Raw genomic sequence first — 21,136 nt, 5'->3', positions numbered from 1 at the left:
AGGTTGGTCCCGCATTTTGAGCCATAGGGCTAGGAGATCTAGCGGCCGTGCCAGGCGCCTCCTAGGTCCCTCATCGCTAGCACCTGCAATAAAAAATAAATACAAATAAAAACTATTCATAAATTAAATAACAAAATTTTTATTAGATAAATAGCGGAATCATTTATTTCAATCACAATTTTATGATATAGGGGTGGCAGTAAAACTTGCCCCACCCTGTGTACCGATTAAGATTTCTAGACGTGGGTTGAACTTTTGACGCAATTAAACAGAAAACCATGGAATGTCACGCAACATAACGTCACAATTTCTTAAAAAACTGTAAATCGCTAAATGATCCAGTAGCGGGACAATAGAAATCTTCACAAAAATTAATTTTTACGTCGTATTCGATTAGGTATTTTCACTTTCGTAATTCTGTTATTCAATTGAATTGAACAAAACTCAAGCAGAAAAAAAGTCACGTTTTTATTGTTTACGAGTCGAAGGAAATGATATAATCTGGGCAAATACCACTCGATTCCATTAATATAATGAAAAGCTTTCTCTACATTTCGAAGAAAATTTATTTTATCACACAAATCAAGCAATAATTAATAAGAATCTTGGAATATTAGGAGTGATTATGCCCATTTTACATTTTCCGATAATTTAACCATCCATTAGGCTAATGATAGGTGTATTTTATCACGTATCTACTAGGTATCAATGACTATTTTATTTAAATTGTTTTTTTACTTTTTTAAATATGCAGCAAGATACACAAAAATGATCGAAAAAACATAGCAAGTTTTGTGATACTATATTTTATACACTGATTTTATTTCAGATTATCTAAAGGAAGTGATGTTATCTAATCGAATACTACTGACAAGCTTTGTTTCGTAAGTGGAGTTTTACGTTTCAAAACTATGAAAAAATGAATGGACACGTTTATGTCGTGTCTCGTTTTTGGGGTTAATATCGAAAATCGGCCCCCACGAGCGCGTCCGGCGCCCCGCCACCCGTCTCATAAATATGCATGTCCAATGTACTCGTTGGACGTGGTTTAGAAAAGTGGGCAGCTCGTTGTCGACCCACGCCGCGAGTGGGTGCGCCGAGGGCCCAACCTGTCCCAGTCCGCACCTGGCGTCGGGGCCCTTTCGTTACGTAACGTGCAATTTCCGGGTCCGCTTTCGCCAGTGGCGTACGAATAAGAAAGTCGCGGTGAATGGACACACACCCACACACCTCAATGTCATACGCACGCAGGTGGACGAGGTCGCGGCACACAAACACCCGCAAGGACAACGCATATGGACCGGAAACGGGACTCACTTCGCTGGCGGCGGCGACGTCGTCGATGGGACGTCTCCGGCGCTCCTCCATGGCATCGCTCGAACAATTCTTCGAATCTCCTTGGAAAACGCTACACTCGGACGACGGCGACGTCTACACCACTGAACATCTCGTGGGACACTGAGGCAGCGCGGCGCGGTGAGACCGCAGGGGCGACGGTGGCGCGCCAAACGGACGACCAGTGAAACGAGCACCGGCTTTTTATGAATGGGAGGCAGCCATCATGAATGAAACGGCGTACATTCAAGGAAACGAGCGAACAATTCGCGAGCGCAATGCGCTCGACGGACTCATTCATGTCGGGACAACTACCCCGAAAAAATACACGGCACGAGGTGAAGCTGCTTGTCGAAAAATCAAAAGTCAACGCCGTGTTTACAATATAACACGATTTATAGCCAAAGCCGTAAACTTACTGAAAGACGCGCCAGCTGTTTTTCGAGAATACAGGGATTTGGGAGATTGGCGGGGCCTTTTATGCCGTTATTACTTCCGGATTAGACGCCCACACTTCCGTTTCCGACACAAACTACACGGTTTTTGACAAAACCACATTGTCGAAAATAATTAAAATATTTTCAAAAGGACCAGTATACAGGCCACAGGAACGCGCAAAATTGTCGAAATTGTAAAAATTGTAGAACCAGAAAATAAACAACATTTTAATAACAATTTATTAGATGTAGACTTGGTTCTAAACTGCCGTAAACAATAACAGTCAAATTCGTAAGAATCATGACTGAGTAAGTAGGCAAACAGAAAATATGTAGGTAATGCCACTAAATAAAAGTGTTCTTGTGCATTTAGCATTTTGGAACATACACACAAAAAATGTCCCAAATACAATTTTCATATAGTGTTTTTACAAATTTGGACATTCTTAATAAAAATAAGAATATTTTACGTAGAGATTATCCTTGTAGATACGTATAAATCCCAAAGAAATACGGCACTGGAAGTTTCCACTATCCGTATGTACACACAATAATAAAAATTTAAATGATGAATAATCAGCAAACAATTAAATTTAAACTTTGTACAACTTTTTTATAAATTCTATAAGTATAATAATTACGATTAATAAAATATGATCAATTTTCATTCACTCAATAAAAGTGTAAAGTGCACTTCCTAATTACAATTAGTAATTGACAGCTAGGTGACTGTTAAAATGCTACAACAGATAATAAAATAACGTCACATTACGAAATGAATAAACAAATAAACTGCTCTTTTTTCGTGTTTTAAACTTAAAATTCGCAAATTGTTTCGCTGTATGGCAAAAAAGAACAATTTGAGTAAATTAAAAGTTTGCTTTGTCGAGATAGAGTTTTATTTTAAATCAAGAGTAAATAAGCACGACAATAATGAATGAAAGAATGAATGAATGGAGTGGTTCTAGAATCATTATGAAGTACATATATTAAAAATATCTGATAAGTTTGAGTGTCAACATCCTGTAATAAATTTAAAATTGATATTGGTTGCGAGTGAGAAGATTCGACACCTGTTCTGTAATTACCTCCTCGGTAATAAAAATCGAAATGATCTAATAAGTGGTTCGGAATAACGACGTGGAACATTACAAATTATACAGAAAACCGATGACAAACAATTTTTTCGAGCATTTTAGCTTTCGCTTGAACGCTTCGTGAAGAAGAATCTTTAGCTTTTTTCCGAAACGTCTCGGAATACGCATGAATAAACTCGTCAACAGGAAGCATGCCTGGTAAACACAATATTTTTGACAAAATTCGAGTTTCGCTTGAATGAAAATGCATCAATTATGACAGACCACCCCCAAAAGTGTGAATTACCGAATTGTTATGAATGAAGAAAATTCGATGGCGGTGGCGGCGGTTTACGACGGCACGCAAGCGTTTCCTCGAATCATTCGCGTTTGCGTCGTAAACCGTAACCTTGATAACGTCCGACCAAATTCGAAGAAATTGGCAGAGTGTAGAAAGCAATTTCAAGAAATTTCAACGATAGCATCGCATGGCGCGCGCACGGATTGCCCATCCACGGTCTCGATTTAATGGAATTTCGACCAACCAATGGTCGAGACGTCACATAAGTTATTTTTAAGGTCGAGTTAAGTGGCCGACCAAATTACCATCTGCCCATCTCAATGGGTTGAGAAACCCTATACAGGCCCAGCGAGCGGTCCAAGGGGCCAGACTACGAGTGGACAAGTTCGTCTTTCATTTCCGCTGACGGCTACTGGATACGAGCAGCTGGCTCCAAATTACGACCTCGTCCACACAAGCTATAATTCCGAACACAAAATGTCCAACCTCACAGCCGCCCCACTTAAAAAAAAATAACCGTTTTCAACTAAAAATAAACCTCAAAAATCATACAACACGAAATGATTGCAAATGGCATGTAGGTAAAAAACATTTAAAAAAAAACTGATACTACTACACCTTCGAAATGTTATTGTATTGCAAACATCTTTTTCTGTAAAATTACATATTACAATATTGATTTCGACTTTAAAACTTGGTTTATGATTTTTTAAATAAATTCCCAAAAATATTCTACCATCTTTGGCGTATGACAACTCACGTATGAACGTGGTCAGTGACTTTTACAATTGAGTGTCCCCTCCCGCGACCCACACCGTTCAGCCGACCTTCCAGAGGCCGTATGTACAGTCAACCTGAAAACATTAGACACCGGACAGCGCCACACTTTTTCCTTTCGCGACGAAACTCTGAAATTTTCCGATTGTCTTCAGAAAAGCTTCATCACTTTAACATTAGTCCCGCAACTAGGAAAATTCATCTGCTAAGTGCATCACTGAATTTAGTTTTGTCCCTTTTGTGTCTAATTTACATTTTTCGACAATTTATCTAGGATTACGCGTTATAAATAGGACCAGCTCATTATGTTTTTATGTGTAATTCGGAAGCCCGAATTTTAAATGGAAGTCAATTGGCACGTGGGGGGAAATATGCTGATGATGGTCGAAAATTGACGACGAAAACGGTCGACGCAATTTGACCCGTTTTATCACTCTTGGACCTGTTTCGCGAGAGATTTATCAGTGCCAAGCCTTGCATATTTTATTTAGTGTTGCGTTATTATTTACTCATTATCGATCAGCCAAAACTTGGGCCACTTTCGACGAATTTATAACAAAAAGCCGTTACACGAAAATGACTGAATTAAAATACTTGAAAATTTTTAATAGTACTGTGATAGACAAACACGTGCAAAATTTAACTTCCCGCCAATTCGTACTGAGTTTCGAAATCGCTCACCAGAGGACGAGGGTCTTGCTTAACCGCGAATACCTCTATAATCAGGTTTTACCGGCTTATTCGTAGATTTTTTATTGATTTGCCAATTATTTTTTAAATGAAATAAAAAACTCATTTACTAATTAAATTTAAATTACATTACAAAATCATTCTGGCTCGTCAAAATAAGAAAACCAATGCGAAAAACCTATTTTTCGTTTATTTGTGTCACTGTTTTCTCAAAATGTGTCAAATGTGACATTAAAAACCCTAGCAAGTGGCTTTGTTTATCCAGTTTAGCGTTTTCGTTATTTAAAAATAACCCAGCATTGTTGCCAGTTATATTTTACGAATAAAATGGATGTTTAACAATTTTTCATTTTGGGAAAAATATGTCAAGGCTAATTAAAACTGTTGACCGAGACAATGATTTAAAAAAAGAAAAAACAAAAAAAAATTGTGAAAAATTGTCTTGCAACAAAATGATTCGAAATTTCTATTAACAAACTTATAAATTTTTGCGTTCTAAAGTTAGTCATGGATGAATCCGCGTCTTAGAAATAGTATAATAAAACATAAATCTGTCGTGGTGACTTAATGAGTGTCAATTTGTAACTGGATTAAACAATTTTTGTTGGGAAACGACAAAACAAAAAATATTTTTATCACTCTCTAGACATGCACTTACATTAACACCTACGTCCGTGCAGTCTGTATATTTATGCAGGAGACTTTCTCAACAAATACTCTGGCCAATTACTCAACAATATGAACTTTTACACCGTCGTGAAAAACCGAGAAAATGGGATTTTTTCGCGGAAATATCGCCTTACAGAGTCACGTAGTCATGGGAATTGATTTTGTTTTTACTAAGCACATTTCGCCGGAAACGTGCGTTTGCTAATTTTGCAAAAATCGTCTCCGATTTAGGGGAATTTCGCGCTAAAAATTCCGGCAAAACCGTTGCCCGACTGCTGGTGCCTTTAAAAACGTTAAAAACACCTACGTTTAAAGTTCCATGAGGTGCACAGCACGGCCAGCTACGGAGCTATTCACCTTAACATCCTTGATATGGCACCTACATTCGACACCAAAATACAGCCCGCGTCGACCATTCGGAGACAAGGACGACCCACGACAAAGACAAAATGCTTGCAACGAACGTGCCGGTCTAAAGCCGCTTTCACAACACAAAAAATTAATTTTTCAAAAAAATCACCTTCTTCACATGCCTGATGGAACGTCCTCGGCCAACACTCCAAGCCCTGGGCTTCCAGTTTTAGTCTGGAACAAAACAAGGCGATAAAAACAAATGTCGACACTGTTTTGGGGCAATTTCAACAGTTAAGGTTGGCAAAATGGTGACCAGATGCCTCATGATTTATACACGTTAAGCCAAATAAAATAGAATTTTAAAATATTTTTCTCAATTCACCTCAATACAATCTGACATAATTATAAAGTCTGTCTATATTTGCTTAAGATTTGTGCAAACTTTTTGGGCCTTTAACGATAAAGAAACACCAACCCTTCAATTATTGCAATGGTTTGTTTCCTTCGGGGTTGCTTCAACAGCCCGCTGGTTGCTTTGATAACAATATCTTTACAAGCACCCTCATTAAATCTCTCATAAACTAGTTTGATAAGTCAAAACCAGAAAATTCAAGCAAATATAGACAGTTTTTACGAATGTCTTGAAAATGAATTTTTTTTTGTGCTCCGATTAAGTTTTACATGAGAATTGTCTCTTAAAAAAGATATTGTTAGGAGCTCAACAATTTTTGTATTTAAATGTCAACAATAACATGTAAGTTTTTAATATTTTTGATTGAAGGGCAAGTGGAAGAAGGTGTTATGTTACAAAAATATATTTATGACATAATTGGATTTTAGTAAAATTAGCGTCCATGATTATTATTGTGACATGGCCCCTTCTGACACTCAGTATCTGCTTTGATTTGAGAGATAGGTAGAGCCAAATGCTGATGCCACAAGTCGCATCATGTATTTAACTCCTTCATCCATATTAAACTGGACTTTTAAAAAATATGTTACTTAACACCATCTTCCACTTGCCCCTTCTATTGTCAAAAAGACTAAATATAATATAAAATGAAATATTTTATTAAAATTTGTTTAAAATTTTTACAAATTTTATTTTCAGACCAATGATTGGCATCATTAAAAACAAATGTTCAAACATCGAAAAAAATGTTTCTAATTATTGTAATTAATACTAAAGGATCTAAAGGTAACTAATTTAAACAAAAAAGTAATTGCATTGTAGTTTTTCACAGCAAATTTAACAAAATTGCAAAAGATTACTTTGTTTTATTAATTAAATTCTTTTTTATTTACGGGTGAGATAAAAGTCGATGTTAAACTGAACTTTCTCATAGACTGAAAAAATTTGCACAAATTTTGACGTATTACGAGTAGAAAGTAATTATATTTATGTACTTTAAAGGAGAAACAAGATTTCATTAAAAATAAACAAACATTTATTAAAAATTGAGTAGGTAATATAATAATGAAAAACTTTTTTGGACTCTAACTCTGTTTTTGAGTTTTAGCCTTCTTAAACATTTAATTCGAAAAACAGTTTAATTTAATTACACTATTTACTAATTATCTAAAATGCCTTTAGACGTAAATACCGGGCAACTATAAATGATTGTGCAAAAACATCTATTGGCGATCAAAGTAGCCTCTAATTTTGAAATTAAATTAGCAACATTGAAAAACGTGGAGTTTATACAAGACTTGTCAAATTTCAAACTTTCCTGTCTCTATTTTATTGAGTGTTGCAAACTTAATTTTAGAAAATTTAAACTTGTTGCCAACTTAAGGAGAAAACTTACTAGTTAGTAGGACAGTAACAACATGATGTAGGTTTTTCCAAATTTAGTTTATAAATGAGTTCCAAAACTATTTTATTTTTGCAATTGCATTTTTGTGCATGGGGGAGGGTGGATGATGGTGTTCAGCGCGCGGTGTGAACGTATCTTTAGGTTTAGCGTGTCCCTGTAACCCATATGGTCTTTGCGAGTGGGAGCGAGAGGTGGGCCGGTGGTCGTGAGTGGGAGTGAGAGGGACCGAAATGTTTTAGAGAGAGATCCCAAAGGACGGTCGGGTCGGAGTGAGACGGAAAGCATTGACCTGTTGCCTACCAGTCGGGCTACCGAGCTACGCAGCCACAAATCCGAGCGAGGGGAGGGAAATCGGGTACAATGCCGCGGGTAAAACGAGATAAAGGTGGGCACGTTTGGAATTTTTAACTATCGGAAACAATATTCACCTACGCCGCACAATAACAAACTCTCAACTGGCTTTTGAATGGACTAAAAATAACGATTGGGACACGGCTAGAGACCAGCTCCGGCCCACGAATTATTGAGAAATTCCTGCGTTCTTCGTTGGGTGGAGACGAGTGTTTCCTGAGCCGAAATTTTCAAAAAGACGGTGCGAATTGAGGGAAAAATGTTGTTTATTAATAGACAGGAAGTTACGTGGAGATAAGTATATTTTTCACGTGCGCAGAGGATGCGATAAGTAATATGGTATCTTAATTAGTAGTCTAATGTTGGACTGAATACAATGATCAATTAATTCATAAGTGCTAGTTAAACGTCGACATAAACAGAAACTTAAAATCGTCGACGAGTCGAGCATCACAAATTGCCCGAAAAGACACACAAAAGAATTAAAATTAGGATGGTTACGTTGGAATTTCCTATTTTTTTGCTCAATTATTTCAGGCCATTATCCCGGATTCGAACAAAACCGTGGAAAGAATGTGACCCTCTCCCATCTTTAATCGCACCTCAAACCAACTTCGATCTCGTGAAACGGTACTTCACTGTGATACTCTGGTAAAATTGTCAATGTCGAGGTTGGTATTTAACTCACTTCCTTCATATACCAACCTATACCAAATACCAAATTATTAGAACCAAAATGACGAACACGGATTATGCCAACCAAAACGAAATCGCTAAACTCGATTATGTAATAGACATTAACAAACGACTTTTTGTTTCCATACGACGAAACTATTAAGAAAAATTTTAGACGTGCAGGCGTTCCAGCACGCATGACATTCTTTCGAGAACGGACAAAAAATGCCACCTGACCTTAATCAACGCAATGCCGAAAAAACATAACTGACATGTCATTTCCCAGAATGCAACAAAACAAAGCCAGATTTGTGGCATTCGGGGCAAAAATAATTTAAAATTCCATTTTCATTTCTAAGTTTATTCAAAATACATTTTTCCTTACTGCATAAACGAGATTCGAAGCAAATTCTTGCGGCGCTCTGTTGAAATTCTGGTTTGAATTATTATTACCACATGGAAAAAATGTTAAAAAAAAGTCTACCTATAAAAATTTCGAACTTCTAAGAGACTAATAGTTTAAATTTTGCACTTTGCCTCTATCTATTTCTATTGAAAAAATAGAAGAGAAAACAAGGAAGCTGTATCCAAAATTGTAATTCTATTTAATGTTATTTGTGGCTTTTATTGGTAAAATATTTGTACCTTTACTAAATAATTATAAAAAAACATATACAAGGTCATCAGTATCATTAAATAGACATAAAAAATGTCATATGTCAAATTTTTTCATGTTCCTAGTACCTATCTTATTTTACTTGAAATTTTTCTCTGAGGCGCGAATTCTGACACCCAATATTAGGTATTATTTTATGTATTTAAAATCTATGAAAATGGTGTGAGTGTCGGCTATTACTTTGTTTTTTCATTTTTAGACAGCGTATGTACTGTGCCTTTAGACTACTTTACACTGGTGCTGAACGTTAACAACACAAGAAAAGTTTTACAAGTTGAGTATTTGATAGAAAAATATTTTCCCTCCAATCAAAGTTTCAGGTTTACCCAGCTTTGGCAGGTTTTTCTTCGCAATAAAAAACATCAGCAAAAAAACTAATTAGTTCTAGCATTTTTGAGTCTTGAACAAATTGATTTTTCAAACCATTATAATATCCAGAAGTCTTGGCCTAAAATAAAGGAACAGTGCCAAAGATTTTTACAAATTAAGCAGTGGGGGATTAAGCAATTATAAATGTTCGTTTGGTGGTTTCCCGCAACACAAAGCAAGCTTGTATCACTATTATTTAATGGCTTTAATGTTAAATTATATTCAATTACTTGACAAAACTGACAAATTTAAATAAATGATTCCAAAATTACGAATGACCTCTGAGGGTATCAAAATACATACAATATTGATACGCTTGCAAGTTTCGGTCGTAAATGTAGCCACCTTCAGAACTTGACACAAAGCTGGATAGAACAGGATTCGGTATTTTCAGTTTGTTGAAAATTTTGGAAAGAATCTCCCGTAACAAGATAAGCAGTCGATATTATGGATGTAAATTTTCATTATGGGCAGTTTCCTGTAAGAACGACTGCAGCTTTTATGACGGAATAAATCAAACAAGCTCGTCATCTAAACGTAATAAAATGCATAATATCTGCATAAAGAAACCGAATTTGGAATTTTCTTGTGGATTCGCTGTAATCGTGAAAAACGGTTTTGGGATTATTTATGAAGACATTAAATCAAATAATCAGTTGTTTTGACTGTTCGAATTGACCAAGTAAGCATCGTGGAGATTTAAAATTCCTACAACAGCAGTAATTTTTGCAATGTGTGCTTATTCTCGGAACGTCAAAGTGTTTATCACAAATTTGATGAAAATTGATGGTGCTATTTCGATCTAGTTTTCGATCGGTTGCATTTATAAAAATAGCGCGTTTGTGAGATAACCATATCAATTACATATGTGGGGAAGACGATGAGGCCATGTCCCCCAGACCAAGACAAGCAGTATAATTACACATTGCTGCGAGATTCGAACCGATGGAAGCCTTCTACGTCACTTCCTCTCGAGATCTCGCCAGGGGACAGGCCGTTTGATTTCTCCTCTCCGCATTTTTATTCGGCGACGCTCCGATTATATTCACCGTCCTAAAAATAACGTGTTGTTAAAAACGCTATCGCATTTTATAATACGTGTTTATCGTGAAATGAAATAATCTATGTGGGGTTATCTGTGTCGAAAAAATATCCGGGCCCGAGCAAACAATCGCTCCTCTATGCTATTTTCATTTTCTCTCCAAATAGATCAATGAGTAAATAAGCTGAATGGACATATCTCTAATCGCCGCGAGTATAAACAAAAACAAACTTTTTTACCCAAAAAACATACTGCCATCGAATCGACTCTTGGTATTATTCTCTCTCGTACGTTTTCAATCTTATCGAGAAATTCCTAGGGTCAACAACGCTACAGATAGCGCCGAAGAAAAAAATGATGAATAATATTCATACACATTGATTTAAATTATTCGATTTAGTGAGTTTTCTTTTATTTGAAGAATGAAACACACACACACACACTTTTTCTGGCTCGACCTTAATATTATTAGCCTTATTTAGTGAATAGGCGCCAGCCGAAGGCCACAAATTCGGAGCCAAACAAGAGATAGCATTTTTCCAATGATGATCATATGTTCTTTGGCCCACTTACACATTATTTATACCTGCAGCTAATTAATTCGACGTTTTACAATTTTTTGGCGTGATACAATCTAGTAACAAATCAACTGTACCGTTTCTTATACTGGTAACTTTGTACCAAATAAATTTCAACAAGGAGTGAACCTAGAGGTAAGACACCAAAATGGTAATTTACTCTTATCAAGTTGGCAATATCACGCAATGATGCTCAAATCAGAAACGTCAAAAATGTTTCCGACTACCTACCATCAATTGTTTAGTTTCCGGTTTTAAAATTACTATACATAGTTTACATCGTGGAATTCCATCTGTCATCAATTTAACTAGGAATCAATTTAGCTGACATCAAAAAATGTAATAATAAACAACTTTTAAAACAAGATATGTATGTATTACTCGTCTTTATCCTATTTCTCTAAGCTGTCAGAACGTACTTTTTATTTTAGTAAAGTCCGAAAGAATAGTATAAGAAGTTTCGAATTATATGCCTCTCTTAACGAGTTCCAGACTACGACTAAAATTTAGAAATTTTAACCATTGTCAACTATTCTAACACTAGTATGAGAATATTCTCGCACAGTTTTAATGGATATGAGTATTCTGTAATTAAAAATCAATCAAGAATATTGTTATTCTACAGTGTGTTCTCGGTTAGGTAAAAAATTCTCGATTAAAATTTTAATTTTTTAAGATTCAGCCCTGCTTGGTTAGAGACTAATTTATACATAGTTTTAGTGTTGAAAAATCAAGTATGTATGTCTTAGAAATTAAAAACAAAAAACAATTTTTTTGTAAAGTACCTTTTGGTTGGCAAATATGACAAAAAGTTATTAAAAAAAGTTGTTTAGAATCACCACCAAGACCCAAATACCAAATTTCATAATCATCCCCCCCAACTATGATTTTTCATTTTTCTGTTTATTTCACAAATCAAAGAATTTTATTTTAAACAGTTCTTTTATTACGAATAAAAAAATAAATGTAGATTATTAGTACTAAATAACTTTTTGATGTATATCTGTTAATAAACAGCAATTATCTTGAAAAAAAAAAGAAAAATCATAGTTGGCCGATAATTTTTAAATTTGGTAAAGGGGCATAAATGTTGATACTAAACAAATTTTCTCAATAACTTTTTGTCATATTTGCCACATAAAAAGCACTTTACTCAGCAAAAAAATAAAATAGTTTTTTGAAAATCTCCAACTTGATTTTTCAAAACTAAAATTATGTTAGAAATTAATTTTTAACCAACTAGGACTAAACCCCAAAAAATTAAAATAAATCGAGATTTTTTTATCTTTTTACAAGCGTCGTTTCACCTATTTGGGGACACACTGTATAATAGTCGTAGAAAAATATTTTTCTTTTATTTAAATTCGTATGTTAACTGTCAAAACGTAGTAGACCTTGACAATTTCACTTTTTACCCTAAAGTCATTTTTTGTTTGTTTTCCGAAAATTTATGCCAACTTTTTCACGAAATAAAAAGGTGGCATGGATCTGTCAATAGCCTTCCTAATCCCGTCATCTTCCCTTAAAACAGGCTTATGTGCGCTCTTTAAAAAATGCAAAACCATAGGGACACTCGAATGAGCTCTTCACTCGATGTATGGTCATGTCCTGTCGCGTCTTTCTTTCGCAATAATCGTAGGACGTGTCATTAGAATGAAAATTAAACCGGCCCCAGTGCACGTGGGTGCCAACGTATATAAAATTTATAAAAGGGAAGATAGGCATTGAGTTGTATAGAGGGTCCTTTTGTTGTATCTATGCAGATGTAGGCATGTTTATCACTCGACGGTCATCTCGACAATACGAAGAGGGCCTGGAGTAAAAATTTTGTTTGCATTAAAGGAAAAAAAAAACACACAACCAACCTGATTAACAGATACGAGAAGCTTTTAGTGGAAACGATTATAGCCATCAGAGTTATTTCGATGATTTTAGTAGCCATGGGGCGTTATCTCTTAATGTGACAGCTCGTGGTGATAATTTTAAAGGAGTGCCATTTTAAAAACTATCGCGCATTGTTGGAAGAAAAAAATAAATAGTAAAAATGTAGGGCGATTTACTGATACGCAATACAAACGAATAACGTCACTTTGAGACATATTTTCCACCGTTTGTATTTGCATAAAATTCTTAATCGGTACAAGACATACCTGAAAAAAAACTTAAATAAACAAGTGATGTCTACCTTTCATAACCAAACAGTGTGCTTTATTTACCACACGAAATGATCGTTCGTTCACTCTTCCATGAATTCGCGATTCTTTATACCGGGAGATTCAATCAACCGGGTCACCACGGCCACAAAAAGAATCAACAAAATTGGGAAAAGCAAACAGAAATTTCGGACAACAAACTCCAAACTTCTGCTTTACCGCGAGTATAACCGAAAACATTGTTTCTATTTTTCTCCATATTTTTGGTACTTTTTACTGATCTGAAATTTGGTGTGCGGATTGAGATTTCATAGTATAATAAGTGAGTTTGTTGTCTAGTTTTTGCGTTCGAGAGAAACAAGTCGGAGACATGGCAGTGATCATGTTGAAGTCCTCGGCATATCCTGCCCCCACCTCGCGGCTTCCTGTGCTTAAGGCGACGTCAGAAGAGGACGGAGCAGCGATCGTCGCCACCGTTCGTTGCACCAGAGAACGTTGACTTATTATATTCTTACTGCATAAACATATTGAAATACGTGGTGGAGAACGAAGAAGAGCTCGACGAAAAGTACGAAGAAAAGCGAAAATTGCAACACAGTGATTCGAATCCTAGAATCCAGAAGCAACCGATCTAAATTTGTTGGTGGTTATAAATAGACACCCACCGGATATTTGAAGTACGTCTTCGACAAACGTCACGAAAACATATCGCAACTAAAAATATGTTTTTTGACGACGACGATCCACCGAGACGCGAAATTTCCAATAGTAAATGCGAAATTAGAAAGTGAGAGAATAGCCGAGTTATATAAAATAATTTTGCTTCATTCATAACCGTTTGCAAGCAACCAGCTTTCCTATATTTAAAACGCCTCGCTTTAGCTACACCCATTTTCTTATTGCTCCATTGAATATTGAAATATGCTAAGCTATTGGTCTACATACCTCCTGGGTATTTTTACATTCTTTACGGCTCCGTAAACAATTTTATTATATAAATATTCAGCCATCTACAATTATTATTTATACCTCAGATAATTGATTTTGGGTAGTAATAAAGCGATCAGTAAATAATCCAATTTTGATCAGTATAAAATGATAAATGATGAGAATTCAAATAATTTTTGCAAAGTGAATAATAAAAAATGATCAGTAGAATATATTTTGCACAGTAAAAATAATAAATGTCAATTAAAGGACGCACAGTATTTTATTTTAATTAAAAATAATAAACGTTCAGTAACTTGAATCAAAATTAGTAAAATAACATAAAATTTAAGGAATTTTCAGTCTTGGTTAGATAACAATGTGTGGCCCCTGCGCAATAATGTTATTTATTATTGGAACTTATTTTTGTATTACTGAATATTTATTATAATTGGAGGTTGGTATGTATGTATTAGCAAGGGCCCCTGCGCAAGAATGATTTTAGGAAGGGCTGGAAACTGTGCGTAAATGGTAATCAGTCTGAATGCTTTACGACACTCCACCTTTGCTTCGAAAGATTTCGTTTGAAAATGTGTGAATATTAAACGAATTAGTTTTACTGAACATTTATTCATTGTCTTTACAGTGCATTTATTATTTTTACCGTGCATTTATTAGTTTACTGTGCACTTATTATTTTTACTGAACAAAAATACTTGACGTTTTCATAATATACTGTGCATTTATTTGGGAGTCCCATTGATTTTTTTCTCATTTACATCAAAATCGTGTGGTTGCTTTCCCACTCTCCCTATTTTACTAATCATGAAGGAAATTACCAATCAATCTCTAACGGTCTCAACCGGTGATCTGTTTCATTAACACGCTATCACAGTAAACCAACGAAATTTTTACATTTCCAACTCCAATTAATAAATTTTAATTGAACTGACGTCAGAAATTCGTTAGAAAAAGTGAAATATTAAACATAAAGCAATAAATAATAATAAAAAAATTGCCACACCTGAAACACCGTCGAAATTATGTTAGCACTCTATAAATCTGACCGAAAGCTAAATAAATATTCCTAATTGCATTATCACACTACAATAAATTAAACTAATAGTTTACGTCCAAGTTCAATCGACATCCTGTAAATAAATAATTGCAATTTTGCAATAAAGGTGTTGCAACAAAATAATTAAAATTAATTGGCGGTACCGTATATTTAATGTTAGCGCGAACGTTGGAAATTATTTTGATTGATTAGGGCTCGTGGGCTTGGTTTTACGCCGTATATGTACAAAGAGGAGAAAACGACTTCAGAAACAGCTAGACAAGAGATAGAAAGGCGCATTTTGGACATATTAGGCAGGCGAGATTAAAATAAACAATTTTGAACACTTGGCACTTACAAGTTTGTTTGCATCATTAAAAAAACTGTACTGTTATAAAATTAGCTAAAAATCAAAGGAATCGGCAGTTACGGTTTCTGATTTATTTTGACAAAAATGTTATTAAACACTAGCAAAATAAAAAGTCTAAGAAAATTTGGAGACGCAGGTTTGCTAAATGTCCCAATTTTTGCAAAGAAGTTGTCGAGAATACAAACAAGACAATCTTAAGATAATTAAATAAGAAGTCTGCTTGCAGCATATTTGAGAAAAAAGTTGAAAATGTGACAATTTTAAAACTAAAGCTGAAGAAGTATTAATTTTTTTATATTCACATCCTTTTTCATTAAAATTTTTGTAACAATAAAGTCTTTTTGCAATGGATTCTGTCCTTCGAAGCGAAGTAGTAATGTCCCTCCACAGCTGATAGGGCAAAAGTAAATACAAAATTTTGACAACATTTCAACATAATTAAAATAAACTTTTGTGGTTATAAAAATAAACTGCTAGCACTTATTTTCCAAAATCTTGACAAACTTTTTGTTTGAAATTCCACCATTCACTTATAAATCTGTTTCATTATTATCAAGTTGGCGCTATAAATGCAATGACACTTTTTATCATCAATTGTCAAGATGATATCTATGATGAACAGTTTATCAATGTAGAAATCTTTCGATATGATGAAATAAATGAATTTGAAGCTGAACTTCACACATAGAAAAAATCCGTTGAGTTAACGTTTTTTTACGAGCGCGAAATTGCCAACTAAATTTTGAAGTGTTTTAAATAATTAATTTAAATATTGTAAAAATAACGTTTTATATTTTGTGTGCGAAACTGTATATTAAAGCCCCACTGCCTTATTATGGCATATTCTGTGACAAAAAAATTCGTTTCGCACACTTAATATAAAAATGACTATTTTGGGGTGTAAAAAAGTTTTCAGTTTGAAATTTCATTTTATTTAAGAGTCAAAACAAATTAATACCAGATTTGTGTTGTCTTGAATAACAACTTTTGTATGCGTTTTGAGGATCGTCGAAAGGTGTAAGGAAAAGATCAAATTTAGTTAAAATAATTTATTTGCTTTTTCCATGAAATTAAATTTGTCGTTTATTATAAAGGGAAACGTTTCGTTTCCTGTAAATGTGTTATGCAAATGGTCGGAGCGTCGGTGCGCGTAAAAGACCACCGGAAACCCTCTAAAAGGATGTCGATTCCGGATGTGGCCTTATACTTAGCCTAGAAGGCAGGAAGATGTTGCCATCTACATCCCTAAATGACCGGAAACCGACAACGCTCAACGCTTACCGGATTAAGAAAAGTCTGCCGAACATTGGCGAAATTTTCGCCGTTTATTGTAAACGTAGTAATTTAACGATTCGATGTGTACGTGCATGGATACTTACACGAGATGGCAGATATAATTCCCGGGAAACAGTCTATTACAAGTAAGTAGGATGTCCGCCGTTGCCGTTATACACTCGCTGTGTGTGTTGATATGAAGGGATATGAAATCGCTTTTCGGAAAAAATATCATAAATGTTTACACCAGTTCATCCGACCGATAACATTTGAACTATCTTTACAAAAATTTGTGTCGAATGCGAGCCGATGCTATAACACAGCCCGAGTGTGCCCCGTCCAACACTCACCAACAAAAATTTTAATTTTTCATTTTGTGATGCTTGTCCTTGAAAATATATTTGCTTGATTTCGTCGAAGATGATATACAGGTCAGAGGAAATAACCCTTAAATTCGTCGCGATGTTTCGATACCTGTATTGCATCTTCCTCAGGCGAAGAATTTTCGTTGGCTGAACGTGGGAGGCATAACACCGTCAAGGAAGTTCTTCCTGGAAGATACAATAAAAGTATCGAAACGTCGCGACGAATTTAATGGTTTTATTTCCTCTGTCCTGTATACCATCTTCGATGAAATCAAGCAAAAAAAAATTCAATTTCACCTCAAATTCCAATCTTTACCTTTGCGAACAACTGTGTGTAAAAAGCTTACTTTCAAAGACTTATTTTTGATTACTTATTAATACATTGATTCAAGTTAAATTTTATATATATTTTAAAAAAATAACAAATTAGTTCACCGAGTGTTTAAAACGTTTTCCTCGCGAGGAGTTGAGTAAGTAGAGCCATGGTCGCTTTTAATAACGAATTCAGCTTTAATAACCCGACCGCTTTTTAATAGAAGTCAATTGCGAGCTTGCCTCTGGCCAAAGTGCGCCACTTTTCGGTACGTGTGCGCAAAAAAGTCGCGTTCACATTACCGTCTCATAAATCCGTATCGGGTTTCCCTGTCCAATAAAATTATTCGGGATAGCGATATGTGTCAAAGATGGTATAAAAGATAATAAAACCTGTTTGTGTTCCATCAACAACGACGACACAACGAAGGAATCTAAAAATAACGATAGGAAAACATATCTTTGAGAAAAAGTTCCCCCAGTGAACGGAAACAGACTATTTAATATTGAGTTTTTGCTGCGGGCTCGGGTGAACGAACCTCGACCAAGATTCAATGAAAATCAAAAGAGAGGAAAGAACAAAAAAATCACCAAAAGTGAAAACCTTGAAGGTGGGCCTCAAGCGTGAAAGAAAACTCGCTGGATTTCCTTGATAATTATAAAGTGATTATTACAGACTCCTGCAAAATGCGATACGATTAATCACATCGCACCTACATTTTTCGAAATTCAAATTGACGCAACTTCCGTTCCGTGACACAATCGACTTAATTTCGCAACAATTTTCGTTTCATTTAATTCCATTGTAATTCATTCTATTATCAGACCTTGAGAGATTTTCATTCATAAATTTAAAAAAACCCACAAAGCAAACCCGCATTATAAATCTTCATGTTTAAACACTTTTAACTAAATTATGAAGTCATGTTATTACTTATAACTTAATTATGTATCATATGTAAAAATAATTTGACTCTAAATTAATACATATTCAAACTATTCGAAAAATTGTGGTTGAATTTTGACAGTGTGGAAATCGCTCCCGACCCGACTGTCCATAAATTCCGATTAGAAACAAGTGGATGACCTCTTTAAAATAAATTTCATCTGGAAATACGTAACGTTACAATTAATCCCAAATATGTTCACCATATGGTTTAGTCGTCGTGTTAAAAAAACTGCAAGTTGGATAAACAGACATCTTTCGACTCGTCTAAGCTCACCTTCGGATTATTTGCTTGATCGAAACGAAGGTGAAATAAGTTCAGACGTGACTCGTAAATTGCAGAAGCTTATTAAAACTTTTGTTTCTTTACTAACAATAAACGTTTATAGCAAATAAAGAGTTATTACTTATTATAGACGAATCGGATCGCGAGAAACTAAAAAGTCGGCAACCCACAATGACCGAGATTTATTCCACCCTTGAAATGTTTGATCTTTGAACGAGTAATTTTTACAGCAGCACACTTCCGAGAAAAAAGTTAGCTACCTGTGGTGCGAAAATATTTATTTTAAGATTATACAAATCCAAAGGTCAAATAAAAGCGAAGTTTATACGCCAATTGTCTCGTTTTAAACTTCCATGAAACTGAACATGCTTGAAATGAGGTGTAATCAATGCCAAAAGTGCGAAATACACCGGTCCAATTGATATTAAGTTGGTACATAATTCATTTGACAATTTCATCCATGAAAACACATTTTACCAAATCAAAACTACAATTCTATTACATTTTAGTCAACAATTTAATAGGACATAATGAGAGATGCCAAAATTTCGTTAACTAAAAGTTGTTTTAGAAGACTTCGGAGAATCAAAGCACACTATGGTGGAATAAAAAATTGAAACAATTCTTTGAGAGTAAAACTGATTTTTAAAATTATTTTGACGACCATTTGGTCTCTAGCACGAGAAAATAAGAACTCTCACTAGTATAAGACAGAAAATGACCGTTTTCGTAGTTTTAAGAGTTCTGAGAAACGGAAATAGTTTTCAGAAATTCAACTTTAAATAAAACCGAAAAATGCAGATACTTTTGTTACCGTCTCGGAAACATCATTGACTGAAGATAATATTCCCCCTCGTTTTGATAACTGTTAGCAAACTTTGGAAGATAAAAAGTGGTTCTAAGTGAAGATTAAGATTCCAAAATCCTGTTTTGGGTTAATTTTGGAAATCCTGTGGTGAAGTTTAAAATTTTCAAAATAGTCAGAAATAACCATTCTAGAGGCAAACTCTAAAAGTTGAAAACTGTGAAGCTTTGAGTGTAAATAACAGTCAGTATTAAAATTTCTTGTGTTTTGGGGACTTTTTGAGAATTCTGGAACTCTGGAAGTTCTAGAAATGTGGGTGGTGTGTGTGTGTTGCAGTTGGTGGTAGATTATGGTATAGAACTGGTTTGAACCAGTGTGGTTGTAATTAATGGTTGAAAATTGTTGTTATTTTGATGGTTATGAATGCAGAATAGTATTTGGTTGTACGTTTCCTTGGTGGGTCATTGAAATAGGCGGCGAATTGGAGTGATGCATCCTGGCGATGGGAGAAATGAGTTGTTTACCCAAGTGGTGCCAACACGCAGATAAATATAAATAAGGGCCACTTACCTCTAATGAATCTGTTCGGTAGTGATCCCGGCGTGTCCGCTGGGGCGTCGGCACCTGGGGCAAAACAGAGCACACTCCACGGGGGTGGCACTCACTGCACTGGAGGCGGCAACTCAAGCGGCGGCCATGTTGTGTGCTCGGCACTCGCCTCACTCGACACCCTCACTAGCCCTTTAGCACTGCAAAACCTGGACACACTTCACTGGAAATCGGCGATTCCACGCGGACTTGTTCTGTCGATCGACACCTTGGGCACTCTGCGAGAAGCGGACTCAGGGAGGCGAGAGCGCAGGCCCAGGCCTCGCCTTGCGCCCCCCTCCCGCTCGCTCCGACAACGCGCCATTCATTCATCCACAGAAACAACCTCGACGCATACATATACGGAATTAGAACGACTGACAAAACGATGAATGAGTGAGAATTCGCATCTGCACACTTCAACGCGACCTACTCGAACGGAAGTTGAACAACATCTGCACCGGAACCGACCCAAAACAACCACTATTCATACAACAAAGACAACCCCGGAGAACCGTCACCCGATCCACTTCCAAGAGGAAATGGCAAAAACCCACGTTGATCGAAGTGACCACTGCTAGAAAGCTTCCAGGTTTTTTTAGCAAATTTGTGGTCACCGTGGACAAAAAAAAAAGTTAATTAACAACCAGTATAAGCTCGTAAGCACCTACCGGTTCCATCAAGTCGGTGCTTTGGTAGCTAAAGACACTAGATCGGAAGTACCGAGTATCTGCACCGGAATCTGTCACGCTCTTCATTCCAATTCCAATTCATTTCCAATTTTTCATTTCTTCAATGTGGTTACACCCACCATAAATACTATGTATTACAATCGAGGTGGTAAATATGGCATTACCCCGAGTGCTTATGTATATGATGGAGAGACGCCAGCCTCGAGATCGGAT

At 35.7% G+C, this 21,136-nt stretch overlaps 1 protein-coding gene and 1 long non-coding RNA gene across 2 annotated transcripts; one reads left to right on the top strand and one right to left on the bottom strand.

The window, feature by feature from the left end:
• Position 1: 1 nt before the first annotated feature.
• Positions 2–1,636, bottom strand: LOC123005175. Its single transcript, XM_044398830.1, has 3 exons — positions 1,580–1,636; positions 1,231–1,431; positions 2–83 (listed from the first exon to the last, which is right to left on the bottom strand). Exons 1-3 carry the CDS (start codon positions 1,634–1,636, stop codon positions 39–41), a joined length of 303 nt encoding a protein of 100 aa, XP_044254765.1. The 3' UTR covers positions 2–38.
• A 7,550-nt stretch (positions 1,637–9,186) lies between these two features.
• Positions 9,187–9,605, top strand: LOC123005320. The gene is made up of 3 exons (XR_006412738.1): positions 9,187–9,284; positions 9,358–9,431; positions 9,479–9,605. It is a non-coding gene; the product is annotated as an uncharacterized LOC123005320 (long non-coding RNA).
• Positions 9,606–21,136: the final 11,531 nt, after the last annotated feature.

Source organism: Tribolium madens, unplaced genomic scaffold (genome assembly GCF_015345945.1).
Source record: "Tribolium madens isolate multiple individuals breed KSU strain unplaced genomic scaffold, Tmad_KSU_1.1 Scaffold_20;HRSCAF=117;Tcas5.2_LG4, whole genome shotgun sequence".
Classification (NCBI taxonomy): Eukaryota; Metazoa; Arthropoda; class Insecta; order Coleoptera; family Tenebrionidae; genus Tribolium; species Tribolium madens.
This window is presented reverse-complemented; position numbering and strand designations above follow the sequence as displayed.